Consider the following 18614-nt stretch of genomic DNA (forward strand, 5'->3'; position numbering starts at 1 on the left):
AAAAAAACATAGAAAGAAAAAGCCTTGGAACTCTAGAATTCCGTCTCAAAATCAAAGGTTTTCAAGCCAAGTGAAAGAACAATTTGAGCATTAACCATTTTAAAAGGACAATTCATTTATCTTATCATTTGTCAACAGGAACATTCCCCTTACCAGTCCAGCCATGATCAGTGTAGTTGTGAGGAAAACTTATACAACCATACTTGACAACCAAACAGAGTAAGTGCATTTTGAAAAGTGAAATTAAAAAGTAAGCTGAAAGAAGTTCAAGTTCGCTGGCTTTTTGCGTCAATGAAGGTCAACGAGGTTGTTTACAAACCGACACTTGAAGGCGAGTACGTGATATTGCTGAGTTCAATCTCATTACATTATTTGATAATTTAATATTGGCAACAATTCAATGAGTGTCTGCACGTAGGTTATAATTTTAATTGTATCTGTGGAAGTTCCTGATCCTGCGCGCTCATTGGTCGAGAACTATTGTCAATGAAGTTCTGCTAGACGATAAAAGATGACGTATAATGTAACGCATCGCTCGGCAATCTTCGCCATGCTGGAGAAAAAAATTATCTCTTAAAAACAATCGCCAGTCGCAAAGCTCTGAGATATGGACAATAACAAACTTCCGACTTTTAAGATCGGTGTACTTGGAGGAATTTTTTGAAGAATGACTCGTCGAGATGGGAGAAAAAGCGGAGGAAAAATTTTCAGAAGTAGGATCTCGGTTCACAGATTATAAAGACAGACAACTTTGTAGAAATACTTTACGATGCCGAAGCACAAGGCACACAAATTAAAGCTAAGTGGGCAATAAAAAACGATTCAGGGTAACAGAGCCTGTTGCCATTCATTTCTTACCAGTATTTCATTGTAGAGGTCATTGCATAATCCAATTAAGAACAAACAAGAGCTAACAAGTACAAAGCAACAATCAATCATGTCGCGCGCGAGTAATATTTCAAAAACCTTCAGCTGCCGTAAAAAATTTCTATGTTATTGCAAAAAACAAATGGACCTCAATTTTCCACTTTCTAAAACCTTGTTTATCATAGACATGACGTAAACTTTATTCATCATAGAAATGGCGTAAAAAATGTTTGAAAACTTTTCGATGAAACTACTTAGCGCGCCTTGTGGTTTCACTCTAATTGTTAACGTTGCTGACGTCATTTCTATGGTCAATGTGGTTAAAGACAATGAAAAATTGTGGTCAGTTTGTTGACTGGATAAGCTGCTGGCATTAGTTGCTTCACCTTGGCACACACGAGTTTGAACAAGTCGGTACGTGCCTTTCCACACCGGATACATTTCAAACTGTCTTTTCAAACACCGGTCCCTCTCCACCTGCAATGTTTATATCTACTTTAACAGCAAAATATGATCTGTAAAATAATATTTAGTACATTTATCCTTGTTGGAAAAGAAGCCACAACATTTCCCTTTGTTTTGCAAGTTCTCAGTGATGTCACAAAGTAAGCCGTAGAGATAAAAACGTGGCTTTTCCTAATCAAAGGTATTTTTCAGAAGTCAAGTCTTGTTTGTCACGCAACCCTGCGGTACTGGAGGATAAAAGTAACGTTGAAACGCAAACGGCGTTCCAAAACCGAAGGTAAATCCAAAAGCGAAAATCAAGCTCTTTGACTGAATACATTTACTATTTTTGCCTTCATGATCTTTTTATTTTCATCTCACTGATCAATACGCCGAAAATAGTTTACTTGCATATCTTGCAACGCAGGTACGTATTCCTCATTCTCTCGGTTGTCACGCAGTGTTTAGCAACGGGTTCGCGACTCGTTCACCTGGCACAATGGCAGCGGACGATGAAGATGAGATTTTGAAGTCAGTGCGCGCACAGAACAGATCAGTTACCTTTATAACGGGATCACAGTCAGTAAACATTGATCTTAAAGAGGATTCAAGTCGTCTAAATGAAGACAGCGAACTCAATGAGACGGTATGAAGATAGACTGGCTGGCTCATTTGTTTATGTTCTACGGTCCGTGAATTTTCACGAGCTCATAAATATTTGATGAGTACTTTTGTCTCTTAGGAGTTGTTGCTGGCTGGAATATTGGTGAACGAAGCTAGACTCGGTCGAAATGGTCACTTTAAGACCTCTCCAAAAGAATTAAGGTTAGTGCAATGTTTTTATACAAATTCTGTAGTCTATTTGTTTACTGTAATGTCCCAGAAATATTTTACTTTTTCGCTTCGCACATTTTCCTCTTCGTCGAAGAACTCTTTCGTTAAGAACTAGTTTTCACTCCATTAAACCTGTGCGTATTATTGCGATTTAGTAATTTATTTTTGTATCACTGAAGAGCAACTTTTGTTAAATACTTTATCTAAGTATGCAAATTTTTTTATAGAGTAATTTAGATCTATACTACGTTTTGGCATTTCGTTTGTAACACCTATGTCTTGAATACATTGAGTTATTTTTATATCATATATTCCGAGTGACCAGTTATGCAAAATTAAATTTTTTTTCGTCATATGTCATCTGATCGTCACTGTACCAATGAATAGGAACCTAAAGTGGGAGAGGCCTGGGGCGGGGGTAAGGAGGAGTACCCCTCTCCTCAGACTTGGTGAAGGTGCCCCACCCGAACCTAGCCTACGTGTAGCCGCACCCTCCCCCTGACAAAGGTGAAACGGAGTGAGGAAGCTCCGTTTCTCCTTTGTCGGGGGAAGGGTGCAGCTACACGTAGGCTAACCCAAACCACAATAACTTTGAAGCCCTCCATCTAGATTTTTATTTAACTGCAGAGGGGAGAAGAGCTGTGATTAAAACTGAGAGGAGTTATCCCTCTGTGACCACTTTGCCCATCAACATCTTATTGCAATTTTAAATGTGACTTTGTTGTGTACCCTCAAATTCAAGGGAGCATGACAATGGCCCCTCGCTTGAGATGTTAGGATACAAGCCTAATACTGAAAGACAAGGCCTCATTGAAACAATGCTGATAATGGATGTTTTTCATGATAACTTTCTATTTTTGTTTCCATTACTTCTGTGCAGTATTATAAAATTCCTGTAATGAACCATAATACCAGCAAGCCTCAGCTTGAAAAACTTGACCTAGTTTTTGTGATCAGTGTCTAAACCATAGTTAATCAAGGGGAAAACATATCAACTGTTAGCCATTAGGCCTTGCAAGCATGGAGTTCCTCACACCTTGTGTCCCTTTTGTTATAGAAGATAATTGTGGAGTTCAGCTATTATTGATTATTAATTATTGTGGAGTTCAGCTATTATTGACAATTATACTCACAACTGATTAATGAATTTTATCTCTGTTTCATTCCCATAGACTTTACAAAATTTACAACAAGCCAGTATTGCAAATATTAGTGTACTTTTGTGTGTGGCTAAATCTCTGTTTGGCATTCTTTGAGGAGCCTGCTGTACAAGGAATGGCACTACCATATTGGGTAAGGTCACTTTGAAGAGATTAGATCTTGAATTATTTAAATGTATCTGAATTTAAACTGGGCTAAATAAAACTCAAGATAATGCTGTTGATCATTCTCTCTGAGATACCCACATACTTGAGGTATAGGCATGCAGTTCTTGAGCCTTCAGTACATACATACATACCTACATACATTTATTTGGTAAAGCAGGTTAAGTTACATACAATGGCAGCAAAAAGCTGATGTGGACCTGCCTAAAATAAATTAAATAAAAGTAGGATGATGTAAAATGTACAAATAAAAGCAAGTTAAAAATATACATAGTTATCGTGTTTATTACCTATCACAGAAGCTCTAAATGAGAAGTTATTAATGTCCTTGGAAAATCTATGCAAAATTTGCTTGAATTTGTCTTTACTAATTGACTCATTTATATTAATTAATCTATTAAGAAATGTCCAAATTGTTGGTCCTCTATATTGAATAGATTGTTTGCCAATTTCATATTTGACGCGTGGAATAACAAATTGGCTTCCCCTTCGTGAAGGTCTACTACCAGACTTTAAGTAAATAAAGATGCAAGGTTGTCAGGAACATTATGTTTGATAACATCAAACATGAACAGCAGTAAGCGTCTTTTATAGAAGTATGACAAGGGAAGCCAGTTGAGACTTTGAAGATCATCTTGATCATGAATTAACCTAGCTGCTCTATCATGTATAGGATTCAAGGAGTTGAGCATAGCAGAACTACAATTCCCCCACACAACTATACCATATATCACTGCAATTATCATACAATTATCACATAACCCATACATGCAGGTGCTTGTTTACTGGCCTTTAAAAGAAAAATAACTTGGTGTAGCCTTAAAACTATGGAGAAAGATAAACAATCAGTTTCTCATTCCCTTATCTGTAAGTCAATGGTTAGATACTCAACTGAGTGGCTGATAGTATGATGGTATCATAGTAATGGGTTTTCTCCCGTGCATATAAGTCACAGGGCTACTCCAACCTTTTTGACATCATTCTATGCTTATGATTGAATTCATTAAATTAAATGTAACACCTGAGTCTTTCAGCTTTTGCATTGAGAGGGCTTCTTCCTCTCTCCTCAGTTATCTTGTACAGTTTAATGATTTATGAAAGGGTACATTTTACAATGTAATTTAGGAATAAAATGGTGTCAATAACTCAGAGGAGCAAACCTCACTTATCCCATTTGCTTCATTTTGCAGGCTACAATGTTACTCGAGTATATCTGCCTGTTTGTTTTCATTCTTCGTCTGTTCCATGTCTGGTGTTTTGCTGCTGGTGTCAAATTTTGGAGGGACAAAAAAAATGTCATAATGTTGTCTATCATTGTGGTAAGACAGAGAGATAACCTTTGAAATGATATTTAATAAGTATTTATTATAAGAAAATAAACAAGAGGATATTACTTTTACATTGAGAAAGTTAAGAACAGGTCACCCTTTACTGAGCCTTAATAGCCTGTTAGTATCATCTTCCACTGTACTTGTGTTGAACAGACACTTAAAGCTTAACCATTCAAGTAAAACTAAGAATAATCTCTTGAGAGTCAAATCTATTCTGTGTTTATTTTCCAAAATCAATGTTAGTGTGTTGAGTTCAAATGTCTTCAACATACTGCAGATTATCTTTCTTCTAAGGACTGCTATGATAAAATGGTGTTTTTTTTATTATAATTATAATTTACATTTGGCCCTTATTCTGTGGAACCTGTATTTAGCAGTCAACCTTTATATTAGTAAGCAGTCACTCATGAAATTCCTCATGGGTGATCACTTAATAAAGGTTCAACTGTAGCATGACTCCAGATCCCTTTTCCCAGTCATGTTTGCCTTTGGTGTTAGCTTAAATTATTTACAGTCTGCTGATCCAGCAGTCTAGTCTTTTCAAAGATATTTGATGAAATTTCTTTTCAGCTCACTTTTCTTGACATGATTATGTATGTCATTTTCAAAGAAGCAAAAATCCCAGTTCACACCACGCGATGGACAAGAGTTCTTCGCCCACTAATTCTTATCAATATCAGTGAAGGAAGACATGTGAGTCTGATTGCATATTAATTTATTATGATACTAATGATATTATGATGTATCAAAAGTGCAAGTCACTGGCCAGCTGTGTTCCCTACATATGTGGTGTTTGTTTATGGAATCTATTTTTCACACTGTTAATTTGTTTTCTAACCCTGGAAATATCTCTGTTATTACCTTAGGAAAGTCAGCAATAAAAATTCCTATATTTTAGATTAGTACCTAAAGTATTTAGGGCACTTGGTGGGTTACAGAGAGAGGGGTCTTTTGCACAGAGTCAAAATTGCTTGCTCTTAACTTTTTGATTATTTCTTGTTTTCTCCTTCAGATTCGTAGAGCTGTAAGAAACATCAGAAAAACCCTGCCAGAGATAGCAAATGTTCTTGTTCTTTTGTCCCTCATGATTGCCCTATTTACTTTGCTTGGATCTAAGCTATTTGGTAAAAGGTACGAAGTAACATAATTACTCATAGAGCAACTTTTCTTTGAATGTCAAAAGGAATAAGGGATTACTTTGCCTTTGTTTTACTTTGCTCTTTGATTGGTCCAGAAAACTCGTGCCACTCACTCAGCCAATCATGTCTAAAAACCAATCACAACTTGTTCGCCCACGTTTTCCCGCTCTTTAAGCCGGCGACACACCACGCGATGTTATTCGCCGATCGCGGCGAAATTGATCGCCACGATCGGTGTATAAAATCGCCGATATTTGGCATATCAGATATCGGCGATCTTATACACCCACCGCAGCGATCGGCAAAAATCGCAATCGGCGTACCGGGTACACCTGGAGATTTTCTTCGATAGCCGCGATCGACATTTAAAATCGCTTTAGGTAGTTTGGTTGGTTTTACTTAGAGCTCTCATCGGCTCTTAAATTTATTTTGCTTTCTTCTCATTGGCACTCTATCCTCAGGAGAAAGAACAACTTACTCTGCCACTTTACAAAGGCATGCTTCTGCAATATCCATAATGCAGTAGCACTCCTACCACGTGACTAACACATCACAATTTCCGTTACACGTCAGCGCCACATTTGAGCTTTTGACTCTCATTTTTTCGTTTTACAATTTATATTTGCAGGAATCTGAAAGACCTCCACGGAAAACCGTATTTCATGAACTATTTCGACGTGTATTTTAAACTGTATGTCCTGACAACAACAGCTAACAACCCAGATATAATGTGAGTTGGATTCTTAATTACCTTTTCACCTGTAATTTACGAGTGTCAGTAGATGGCATGTTTTTGTAGAATATCTGTTTCAAAGAATTGAAGCCCTTTCTTTAACCCTTAAAAGTGACTAGCATCTAAATCCTCCTTACAATAGCATCCCCAAATTACACATTAAGGTTCCGAAAAAAAGGGAAATGATCGCCAACTAAAGGGGCTCTTGATTGTTAAACAAATTCTCAGCAAATTGTCAGCATTTAGGAAATGTATGTAGAACAGTATGGAGAATATGCACACTGACGTTTGGGTGTAAAGGGTTAATCTTTGGTAAAAATGGGTTCGCTGCGAGGAATAAAAATATTCTTCTGTAAACGTGAGAGACCAAATACGAATTTCCTGAAGACCGTGCCACTTTCATTGTAACATAAGTCATTTTTCTACTGTCTTTACCGACCAATACTGGAGAGATAAAGTTGTTTCTCCTCTTTTTTGAAAACCGTCCCATGGATACCTACACCCTTAAATTCTAAACAAAGTAATTGGTTCCAGTCTGTAGGAATTAAGTGGAAGCACTCGTAGATAAAAGAAGTCTATGAACCATTTCATCGACAGTACACTGACGGGATTCAAAACAGATTATATCTTAAACAGAAATGTAGAAAGAGAGACAAAAAAGAAATAATTAGGCGTTAGAGCCAGCTAACGCCACAAGTTATCTATTCTTAAATCTTTCTCCACAGGATGCCAGCCTATGATAACAATGCTTGGTCCAGTTTGTTCTTTGTTATTTTCATTGTCGTCTGTATGTACATATTTGTCAGTATTTTTCTTGCTGTTGTTTACAAGAATTACCGGATGCATATGAAGGTAACTTTTACAAATAGCGGTTCTTGATTGAGTGTCGTAAAACCAAAACTCTAGTGATCTGAAAGGCTAATCAGGAAAAGGTTGATTTTCGCGAGGTCCCAAGAAGAACTTAAACACGAAGGCGCGCTATATAAGGAAGTCTTCCGTGGGAAGACCTAGGCTCATTTGTCACTCACCGTTGACGTGTGCGGGTCAAATTTAAATGCTGGTAGACGAACAAAAGGAGCTAATGAGATATCTATTGTTTACTTCCACCAGCATAGTGGCATGAGGTAACGTGCGAACCACCTACTTCGATCTCAATTTTACCGCCACAAATAAAGACAGTTTCCATTGGAGAAAGGAAATACAAATCTCAAAAATTCTTGTATTGTGATGAAGACATAAAACAATTTTGAGGAATGCGCCCGCTGTTCACTGCTTTGGAGTAGCTGTAGCTCAAGCTGACTTGACTCTAAGAGTTCTACATCACACGACGGTTGAGTGACAAATGGTCCAGTGGAACATAAGGCTCCTTTTATAGCGCGCCTTCGTGTTTAAAGGGCAGTCTAATCCCAACCGCGGTTTTACGCTAGCAGTGGGCCTAAGGGATTCTCTATTAGAGGGTTGATTTAATTAAAAAAGCGTCCTTCCACTATCGGCTTTCGGCCCTCTTGACACTGTCATATTTTCCTATATTTTCCTAGGGTAGGCACCCCGCATGGGTCTGAGTGTCCTGTTCGTACCCATCCCTTTTGGGTTTTATTTTTTTCTTTTATGTTTGTATATTTTCATTTTGATCGTGCCCAATCATAAAGCTTGACTTACACATACATACATACATACATACACACATACACACATACACACATACACACATACACACATACACACATACACACATACACACATACACACATACCTACATACCTACATACCTACAAAAGGTTCAGCTAAATTGAAGATAGCTTAGAACGCGGTTCTGTTAAACAACGGCTAAACATCTTTTGAATAACCGACCCAATTAAAAAACTAGTTCATTCCTGGAAAGCGCGGAAACATCACGAGCGACGTATTAAACCAACGAGCGCAAAGTATATCAAAACCAATGGAATTCGTGTTACTATTGAATATCAATGTAAAAGTGCTCTATATTCATGAATTTTTCCAGTTTACTAAGCAAGGCTTTCTTTGCCATTTTTGTTGACTTTTTCACCAAACGCCATTGGTTTTGGGAGCTTATTCTTGAGTGATGTCCCACGGGATTTCGTTCCCAGAAATATGAAAATTCACCTTATAGAAAAAAATCAAATATTTCAGTTCTTTTGTATTCATTCCATCGTGGCCTTGATAGTCAGGCTTGTTGTAATAACTCTGGGTCCTTTTTATAACCTTCATGTCCTTTTTTAAGAACGAAATCCGCGCGTCAGTGTACCGTAAACGCCGACAGCTGAAAAACGCGTTTGATGTGTTGAAAGTCTGGTCTAATGAGATGTGGGTCGTTACACAAAAGAGATGGTTGACTCTGATGAAAGAGGTTTGTCCTCAGTGGAGTCTTGCAAGAGTCGCTCTGTTATGGCAAGTGCTTGATGAAAATAACGAAGGCAAGATAGGTAAGATCGACTTAAAGCCGGTTCCAGTGTGACTATTCCCCTAATGAGGCTTTTCAGGGCCTATACGAGCAAAACGGAAACAAACATCATAAATGAAAATAGTGTTTTTCGAAAATCCCAATTGGAAGAAAGCAGAACAGTTGACTATATACCATTCCAATAAGAACGTTTACCTATGTACGGGTTTAAAAGTACACCTTGACTTGCAGGTAGAAAAGACTTCCTCATGCTTGCTGATCTACTGAATGTGAAAGTCATTGAAGTCAAAGACCAAGTCAATCTGTTCGAGAGATTCATTCCAAGGGTTTACAATTCCCGCATCAGTGCTAAGATTCGACTGGGCGTGTGCCACAAGTATGTGAAATAATTATATTAGCGTTCGCACAAGCGTAAGCTTCCTTACTTAATCAAGCCACTTCTTAAGGACGGTGGCCTCATGGTTAGTGCGCTCGACTCCGGATCGAGGGGTCCGGGCTCGAGCCCCGGTCAGAGACATTGTGTTGCGTTCCCAGACAAGACACTTTACTCTCACAGTGCTTCTCTTCACCCAGGTGTTTAAGTGGGTACCGGCGAATTTAATGCTGGGGGGGGGGGGGGGGTAACCCTGTAATGGACTAGCATCCCATCCAGGGGGGAGTAAAAATACTCCTAGTCGCTTCATGCTACAGAAACTGGAGTAAAACGCCGGCTTGATGGGCCACTTGGCTCTTAATCAGTCTTTACCGTTTTACTTCTTTAAGACAAGGAAGGTTTCTGATTGGTTCGCTTTTCTATTTCGGTTGACATTTATGACTGTCCATCGAGAAGCTTCAACTCTTAGAAAAGTTTGCTTTTTAACTTCTCTAGTAAAATATGAGGTCTTATTCTCCTGACTCATATATTTCTCGGTAATGTATTGAGAATATGCTTTTAGGAGAATTTATTTATAAATCTCTCTGAGGAGGCAAACGATTAGCAATCGTAAACTAAGTTGTGATGGGATTTTTTTAGACGATATCCAGTAACCGTTTGACTTCCAGAAGTAAATTAACTTATAACTTATTTATCATAATATCCATATATTAGTATATACTAAAACAATGGATAGCGTTGAAGGCGCGCTCTGATTGGCTAGTCAAACTCCGAATATCCTTTGCTATTTACCTCCGAGCAACTCAGGAAAAGATGGCGTCCCGGTTTGCATCCGTGACAAGCGAAGAAATCAATTAAAATCAATTTTTGGTGGTGTATATTATCTCACTGTTTTAGTATATACTGAAACAACTATTCACCTCAGTGTCGGTGGTTAGTGGTGGATATTTACCTTGCCGCTTCGCGGCTCGGTAAATATCCACCACTAACCACACTTTCGGTGAATAGTTGTTAATTATCCAGCAAACGGGTAATGAGAATACTCGAACTTATCAGGTGAAAGTTGTTGTCTTGATCTTACACCAAATTCTTACCAAAAATTTTCAAGGAAATGTGTGACAGCTACAAGAGAGAATTGGGAGTAAAAGGGTAAAAATACTTTGGGCGTGGTGGGGTTATGTTTCGTAAACTAAATAAGTGTTTACAACCTTATTTCTTTTCGTTTTTCGTTGCAGATATTTCGTTTATTTCTTCGATTTGGTTATTTTTGCCAATGCTATTTTCATCGCTCTGGAGAGAAATGACTTAGAGGTGCTTTTCTTGGCGCTGTTTAACGTGGAGATTTTTCTGAAACTGTACACATACGGCTTCAAGGAGTTCTTCGCACGATACTGGAACATGTTAGTGAAGTGCTTAAATAAATCTGTTATTATATATTATACATACACTGACATCACTACCGCAATTCTGATTTACTACAAGCGCGTATTTAATTCTTTATGGCACTTGTACTTACCTAGAATAGAATATGCGCGTAGAATTGGTGTCATACCCAGAGATTGTATAGGACAATGATGGGGTTCATTAATAATAGCGAGAATTATCAAGGCATTTCTTTGTTTCTGCCGGAAAACTCTTGAACAAAAGCTCATCTTTCAAACCGGCAGTCTAAATCCCACAGGTATCAACGAACGCTTTTCATTCCACTAATTTATTCGTGTTTTTCTCGTTGCCATGTTCCCACCAATCACGTAGCTCCTTTTTCTATGCCTTTTAAAGCACACACAACCCACTCCTCTATTCGCTCCGACGAAAGGCTAATGCTCGGAACGTCAGCTTTTATAATCGTAACGGTGGCCAATTTACCATTTCAACTTTGTTGATATATTCAAATTATTTCGTTATCCCCACCGACGCAGCCCCAAACAGTTTCTTTAGAAACTATCAGCCTTTATTCATTTGACAGATGATGCAGAGCTCGAGTATAACCATTCTTACTTTTATTCCTAACCTCATTCGATAACTGCACAATCAGAGTCATTTTTACTGACGTGATGCTTGTAGTGATCGCATTTATCCTCTCTCATGGTGTTGTTTTGTTCTGTTGGTTTGTTTTCCAGCTTTGATTTCCTAGTTATAGGCGCAGCAACATTGGCTCTTATCATTGAAACATCTTATGAGTCCTGTGAGTTAAAGTCTGTTGTTTTGTTTCATCCGTGAAAATAAGCTTACGTCAAGCACGGGAAATTACCTAACCAATGATGCGAATCGCGAGAAACAAATTATTTTGAATATTGACAAGAAAAGATGAAGCAAACACGCGATCGGTAATCCCTTCGCGAATTACTGTGATTACATATTCTCAAATGTTTTGGTGCAGAAAAAATATGCACCACTTGAGACAACCACAGGAGCTAACTTCGCGACACAGGATGAGTGATCTTCAAATCCTCTTAGGATCTCCGAAAATGGGAGTGATCTTAAAATAGCTCACAGATGGCTATATTTAGAATATGACCGATTGGGAGGGGTCGGTCCCTGAACTTGATCTTCTCTTTATAGTGTTCATCTAGCTTATGCGTTGCTAAATTAAAAGTAAACATGTTTGCTGCTTTTGTTTTTGATCATGCTGAATCCTTCTTTTTATTTGAGGAAAACTGCTTCTTTCTGTTAATTGTTACTTGTCCTTTTTTCCCAGTGCAGTCAAGTCAAGGTGTTTTGGATTTCCTGATGGTTCTTCGAGTTCTCAGATTAGTGAAAATTATGGGCCAAATTAAGCGGTTTGTATCGACACTATCCGATGAAACATTTCCAAACATGTTTTTCTCAGCCATAAATACATCAATGTCGAAAAATCCTTAAAAAAAAATTAACCATTGGAAAGGAAATCCTGCCAAAGCGATACTCAATTGAAATCCCGGGTAAAAAAGCTCTTAACCTCCACTAACATTTTCGTAAAGTTTTTCGGTCAGCTTTCCAAATCGACTCTTTTTTCCTATTTTTTTTTACTATGTTCGTAGCATTTACAAGTCGATTTTGTTGCCAGATTTCAGGTTATAATTGGAACAGTCATGCAGGTTGGTCCAGCCATGAGCACTTACGGCGCCATAATGTTTGTAAGTTTACGCCAAAAGGTGGTTTGCACGTTACGTCATTGCCGCCATGTTGGTGGACGTAAACAATAGATATCTCCCTAGCTTCTTTTGTTCGTCCACCAGCATTTGTTCCTTTCACCATTGTTACCTGTGTCTCTAGAGATTGGTTGCAAACCACCTATACTTTCTCGGGGTAGAAATATTCGATAAATATTTTATGTCGGAGCTTATGCTCGCCAACGGATTTAAAAACGCAGGATATTGCCACGATTGATTCCTTTGAAAGTTATCAGTACCTCAACCCTGTGACGAAAGTGATCAACATCATTCATTCGCGGCTATTTGGTCAATTGAAATGACGTCATTCTGTTATACGCACTTACAGTGTATGTGGTCGGTTGTTTAACTCCTCTTGTCTATTGTATGCACTCATTTGTTGGGTTGTAATTCATCATGCTTGTTGCACGCAACTATTGCGTCGGTTGTGAAAAATACTCTGTCAGTTGCACGCACTTACATGTTCTGTTCTAAAAATCAATCAGTCCGTGGTGCGCATTTATTTGGTCGGTTTCACTTCCTAGAAATAGACTTATGTTTGATGTTTATTCTATGAACGCTTCTGAGTGTCCTGTCTCTTTTCAAATTATTTAAACTACAAGTCTCACTCATTGTCTCATTTAGTTTTGTTTGTCTATTCGTTCACTTGGTTTATGCATTGCAAGGTAGTCATAAATCCGAGTGTTCTGATTGGTTTTCACTTTGCCGGGATTTTGCCGGCCATTAGGATTGTTTACCTACTGCCACGACCTTAGGCCAATATTCCCTAGTATGGCCCTCAAGCTCGATTCGTAAAAAAGTTAATATTTTTCAGGTATTGTACTACATCTACGCCATTATGGGGATGGAACTTTTTGGTAATTTAATCAAATCGGAAAGTAGCTACCCTACTCCGGGTGGAGGAAGTTCTGATGGCGAGAATCTCACTTCAACAATGTTTTGTGGAAACATCAAACTGAAAGGGTCAGACTTTTACGCGGATCGCTACTGTAACAACAACTTCAACAACATCCTGAGGTCGTTTAAAGTTTTATTTGACCTGATGGTTGTAAACCAATGGCATAGTATCCTTTGAGTTACATGTTTCTTTGTCATTGTTACGTGTTTAAGCTCAGGTGCTTTCGAAGCACCAGTGTCAATGATGATGGCAAATCCACTGAAGCCTCTTTGGAGGAAAGCAAAGAGTATATCTAAAGTAATTGCCTGAATCACATTTGGTATTTTTACGGGCAAGGTGTTTCGCGTGTTCCTTAAAATGAATTCACTGAGGTTCCACTCTTGTTCAGATACGCTGAATAGGCATATGTCTGTGCGCAATTCCTCTAAACTGCCATAAACTTCCATGACTTGGAAAATGCCTTGCACCTCATTATCCGGGTAAAATCTACATCCAAGCTTTCAATATGCGGTCGCTCATTTATGTCGATTCATTTAAAATCAAGGCCGTATGGAGACTAATCAATATATTTTTGTTGCATATATCCAGTTGGGTTAGCGAAAATTCAAGCTTGATCATCGCATGGGAATCAACGGGATATGTTTGGGTAGTTTGGCAAGGTCGATAAGATTACCTCCGCTTTTGGAATGATATTTCTCCTTAATTCGCTTCCAGTTATCACTCAGGGGTATGTTCTAGTCACAAACAAGTTTGCCAGACTTTATTTCCTCTCGTTTCACCTCCTTTGCGTTATTGTGGTTCTTAAGTAAGTACTCATGAGGATTTGGTTATAAACTTTTGATCTGTATACACAGTACTATCGATTTTTATTAGTAGCTGACTAGAAATGAAGATGCCTGGCTCTGGCGGAGACTGTATTTTCCATAAAGGTCTTATTCTCTAGGAAATCCTGAACGAGTTCTCTTTAGACTAAAGGTATCTGGTTATTTCCTCCTGGGAACTATACCTTAGTCGTTACTACCTCGGTGCTCTCGCGAAGAATGTTTATGGCCACTTGGACAGTGCAAGTGATTCAAATTTTAAAAATGAAATCGGCTAACTTAGTACTTTCTCAGGGTAGAAATTTGTTTCAACCCAGCAAAGAACTAGAACGGGCCATCACTCAGGGCGGGGTTGTTCATCATCTTGCAGAGAATGTTTATGGCCACTTGAGTTGTGCAAATAATTCAAATTTGAGTAAGGAAATCGCCAATCTCTTGATTCTCGTCTCGTTTCTGATGTTTTCAATCCGTATGCTTAATAATAATAATAATAATAATAATAATAATAAACAGATACTTATAGGGCGCATTTCTAATCTCAATGCGCCTAACAACAGATTATTAAGACATAAGAATAAGTAATTAATTAACAGTAATGTTTTTTAAACAAAAATGTCTTAAGCCCAGTTTTGAATGTTTCTACTGTTTTCGCTCTTTTAATATATTCGGGAATTGGGTTCCATAGTTTCGGTGCAGATACCGAAAAAGCGCGTCCACCATAGGAATTGGATTTAATAGGTGGGATGCATAACTGTAAGCGAGTTGATGATATCAGTGTTCTTGATGGGTGGTATTCGTGTATAAGATAATACCATGTTGGTATCCTGCATAAATTTGTCTCGTAAAGATGTGATTTACTCTGTTCTTATTTTTTATTGCCTCATTCCCTTCATTACCTTGCAGCATATTCGTAGCATTCATTTTAGAAGCCTTTATGCTGGAGTACTCATTCACACATGGAAAAATCGAAACAGTTATTAATAAGAAGATAGAAGAGAAGGGTGTGGGTGTGGGAATGTAAGTATGAGCACAGGGGCACAATGCATGTATTTGTTACTTATTAGGGACTTTAAGAAACCACGACGGCGACGCCAAGGAAGACTTCGATTAAAAAATGAATTTCTACTCTTAGTTAGAATTTCAAAAATGGCTGCAGGGGCTTACCGTCTCATACAGCGCCACAGCTCAACTACAGCATGACGTATAAAGTAGCCATTGAGTTCCAAATGGAAATTAAAATAATTTGCCGTCGCGGTTTCGGTTCGCAGACGACGCAAATTTTGGTGATTTCACGTCGTTGTTTTGCATAGGACGGCTAAGAAATGTATAAAGTTTCAAAACGCACGTGCTGAGCTATTGTTCTGCCAATTAGATCTCTTGTTTTTCCACGTCCTCGTTGCCGTCGCCGACGTGGTTTCTTAAGGTCCCTATTTTCAAACCAGAAGCGGCAATTTCGTAATGGAAAAGATTGGAGTAATGTAGGGACCTAGTTTTTACGTGCTAGAGATTCCTATAGAGGTTACTGCATGGGTTTACTATGTGAGCGCTTAAAATATTGAAATTCTGGTGAGCTTACAATCTGCGAGCCATAAACCTTTTACTTAGACTTCTTTATACGTAAGGAAAATTTCAAGAAGGATATTCCTTCCCTCCGTTGGCAAAGCATCTAGGTTAAAAGTAGTAAGGGAGCCGAATCCAGTAGATTTGCGCCCTCCTACTTGCATAGTTTGAGGGAGATTCAAAACAGTTGTAAAAGGCTGAAATTTGAAAAAAAGTCCGGAATTAATCGAAACTCGGAATATGCCTCACGATTAAAGAAGTCTAAGTACAGGACTTTAAGCTCTCAGATTATTAGCTCACCGGAATTACAACATTCAAAGCGCTCACAAAGTAAACCCAGCGGTGACATCTGTAGGAAATGATCTCAACATGTAGGAGACAGTCAGCTTTCTTAAGGAGAATTCATTCTTTGACCAGGGAAGAATCCTGAACATAAAAGGCATCTTTCACGAGCTTTGTATAGCGCAGATAACATTAAATAACAGAGAATGATTTCTCTCAGAGTATCAAAGAGATTTCGAAAGACATTCAATCACGCAGAGCTCGACAAGAAATAAAATGTTGTCGGTCTTCCTTTTGATGTTAGTTTGAGACACTTATTTTTCTATTTCTCTATTGGATTTTTTGAAAGACTTTGTTATTCATGTTGTAAAAGTATTTTTAATTTCAACATCGACTTGGCGCGCAAAAGCGCTTTCTAGGACTTATAGTCATCTCGACTCCCATGATTTTTTCGCAGTTTGCGACTTTCTGAAAAGCGACTCCTCGCTCGAGATGCCTCGACTCTAGCGTCGGTCTTTTCCCTTCTGTGTTAAAGAAAGCAGTGTGAGCCACGCGAGGCTCGATATCCGTCTCAGTCTATCGGTCTCTCTGCCCCTCTCTTGCTCTCTTCAGTGTGCGCAACGTGGGCTTATTTCCCAAGCAGCGGCTGGTTATCGAGCCTTTACTTATGCATGTAAGCAAAAAATGAACTGTACGGGCCTGAATTTTTTTCAGGCCTTATTTCCGCTACCACATAAGTAGGGTTCATTACTGCGAGGATCGCTTTCATACATTTCAAGAAACCGAAGTACACATATAATTTTCATATATCCAAAGTCATCGATGAGTTTACTCTGTTACCAGGTGTCCTGTCAGAGAGAGAGCAGCCTCTCTTCTTTCCATTGATGAGGTTACCGAGTCATATAGTAATGGCGGCTTCTCCTCGTTGGAAATGCTTGCAATGGACACAGGCTTGAGATTCAGGATGCCGAAACAACAGAGGAAAAACGCTGATGTCTTGCTGCAGGAAATGTTTGAGGACGAACTTGGAGAGGATGATATTGGACCCAAAGATTTAGAAGACTTAGACGACTTGGATGAATCAGAAAACCTCGGTTGTGAACCTTCTAGAAGGAAGGTCACCTTTCTCAATGTTGACTCAGACTGACTTCGTTTCTGGGTATATTGATTTCCGTTTCCGGGTATATTGACTCCACTTTCGGATATATTGACTTTCGTTTCCTGTTATATTGACTTTCGATTGCGTGTTTAATGCGATCCGTTTGCGGCCATATTTCGTTCAGTTTCTGCTCCATTTTCGATTGGCGATGAATTTTAAAATGAAGCCACAAACAAGAAAGACTGTGGATCAGGTCTTTCTCCTTGAAAAGATCGTAGCTTAATCAAGAGAAAGGAAAGGAATTGTCATTTAAAGAATTGTATCTAGCTGTTGAACAAAAGTGGTGAAATTTGTAGGTGAAGATTGAAATCACAGTTAATATTCCCAATGTTTAACCAGACAAATTTTAAATATCACTTTATTATCCGACAAGGAAGACATACTTTGAATAAGAAATATTTTTGTTAATATATGTGAATGCGAATTAAAATGTTTTGTAATTGTATAATATTTCGTATTGATCGCATTGCAATTGAAATATATATTCCGAAGGTTCAAGAACTCGTTTAATTTTTGGCTAGTCATCGTATACCTAGCTCACGTTCTCTGCGGGGCATAAATAGCCTGTGTCGTGTAATGAAGGTGCTTGGTGTTAGTGGGGACTATTGGCTAACGCTGTCTCCCGCGCGAGAGGTATGAGTCACTTCCGGTCTCTTCATAAACAAGCCACAAATCAGATTTCCTTCTGCAGGACGAAGGGCAAACTTTGGTAAGTACCAACACCATCACTAAAGGTTTCAAGTGATATGACTTCTTCTTAGGACCAAGAATCGTTGGGTGCAGTAACAGAATGCTAGTTGACTGTGTGGGTTAGCCACGCTCAAGTTGTGACAAGACGTCGCGGTAACGAACATAAACACTTCTATAGATAGGCGTGCTCTTTGGCGACAATTAAAATATAATTTGTGTATATTTTTGTTACCCGACATACTGTGCGATCGGTGAACAGGCCCACAACTGATTCAACGAGCCGAATTCGAAATTGGAAAGCCGATCGATCTGGAGATAAGAGCATCGTTAGTGAAAGATCTGTGGGAGGAATTGGGAATCGAGTGAATGGAAATGGAACTGCAACATCTCTGCTTTAATTTTCTGGAGGAATCGAGACTGGTGGTAATTTTTTGGCGGAACTATTCGCCTCGGGCGACGGACACTTCTAAAATAGGTTTCCGGCCTTGTCTTTCTTTTAGCAGTTGAACACCAACATAGCGCTAACTCGCCGAAAACGATTCAAAATGGCTTGAGACGCTAGGAATCAACAAAGAAAACAACAA

General features: G+C 38.6%; 2 protein-coding genes across 2 annotated transcripts in view; one reads left to right on the forward strand and one right to left on the reverse strand.

The window, feature by feature from the left end:
• The window catches only part of LOC148729518 (uncharacterized), a 3562-nt gene extending 3230 nt beyond the window's left edge, over positions 1 to 332 (reverse strand). Inside the window, exon 1 of the mRNA XM_088762853.1 lies at positions 154 to 332. The gene's annotated coding sequence lies outside the window, so the exon portion shown is untranslated. The remainder of the gene's footprint in view (positions 1 to 153) is intronic.
• LOC111324991 (two pore channel protein 1) lies at positions 195 to 17841 on the forward strand. The gene is made up of 20 exons (XM_022928674.2): positions 195 to 219; positions 1525 to 1609; positions 1739 to 1957; positions 2054 to 2136; positions 3318 to 3438; positions 4661 to 4789; positions 5372 to 5494; positions 5814 to 5932; positions 6569 to 6670; positions 7399 to 7525; positions 8916 to 9117; positions 9327 to 9471; positions 10704 to 10868; positions 11589 to 11653; positions 12167 to 12248; positions 12515 to 12584; positions 13435 to 13684; positions 14233 to 14323; positions 15243 to 15356; positions 17025 to 17841. Exons 3-20 carry the CDS (start codon positions 1811 to 1813, stop codon positions 17326 to 17328), a joined length of 2439 nt encoding a protein of 812 aa, XP_022784409.2. The 5' UTR covers positions 195 to 219; positions 1525 to 1609; positions 1739 to 1810; the 3' UTR covers positions 17329 to 17841.
• Positions 17842 to 18614: the final 773 nt, after the last annotated feature.

This window comes from Stylophora pistillata, chromosome 6 (assembly GCF_964205215.1).
Source record: "Stylophora pistillata chromosome 6, jaStyPist1.2, whole genome shotgun sequence".
NCBI classification, from domain to species: domain Eukaryota; kingdom Metazoa; phylum Cnidaria; class Anthozoa; order Scleractinia; family Pocilloporidae; genus Stylophora; species Stylophora pistillata.

Coding starts and splice junctions, on each gene's coding strand:
- LOC111324991 (XM_022928674.2), top strand. CDS start 1,811: ATGGCAGCGGACGATGAAGATGAGATTTTGAAGTCAGTGCGCGCACAG. Junction 3,439..4,660: donor GAATGGCACTACCATATTGG/GTAAGGTCACTT, acceptor TTCATTTTGCAG/GCTACAATGTTACTCGAGTA. Junction 13,685..14,232: donor GGTTGTAAACCAATGGCATA/GTATCCTTTGAG, acceptor ATTCGCTTCCAG/TTATCACTCAGGGGTATGTT.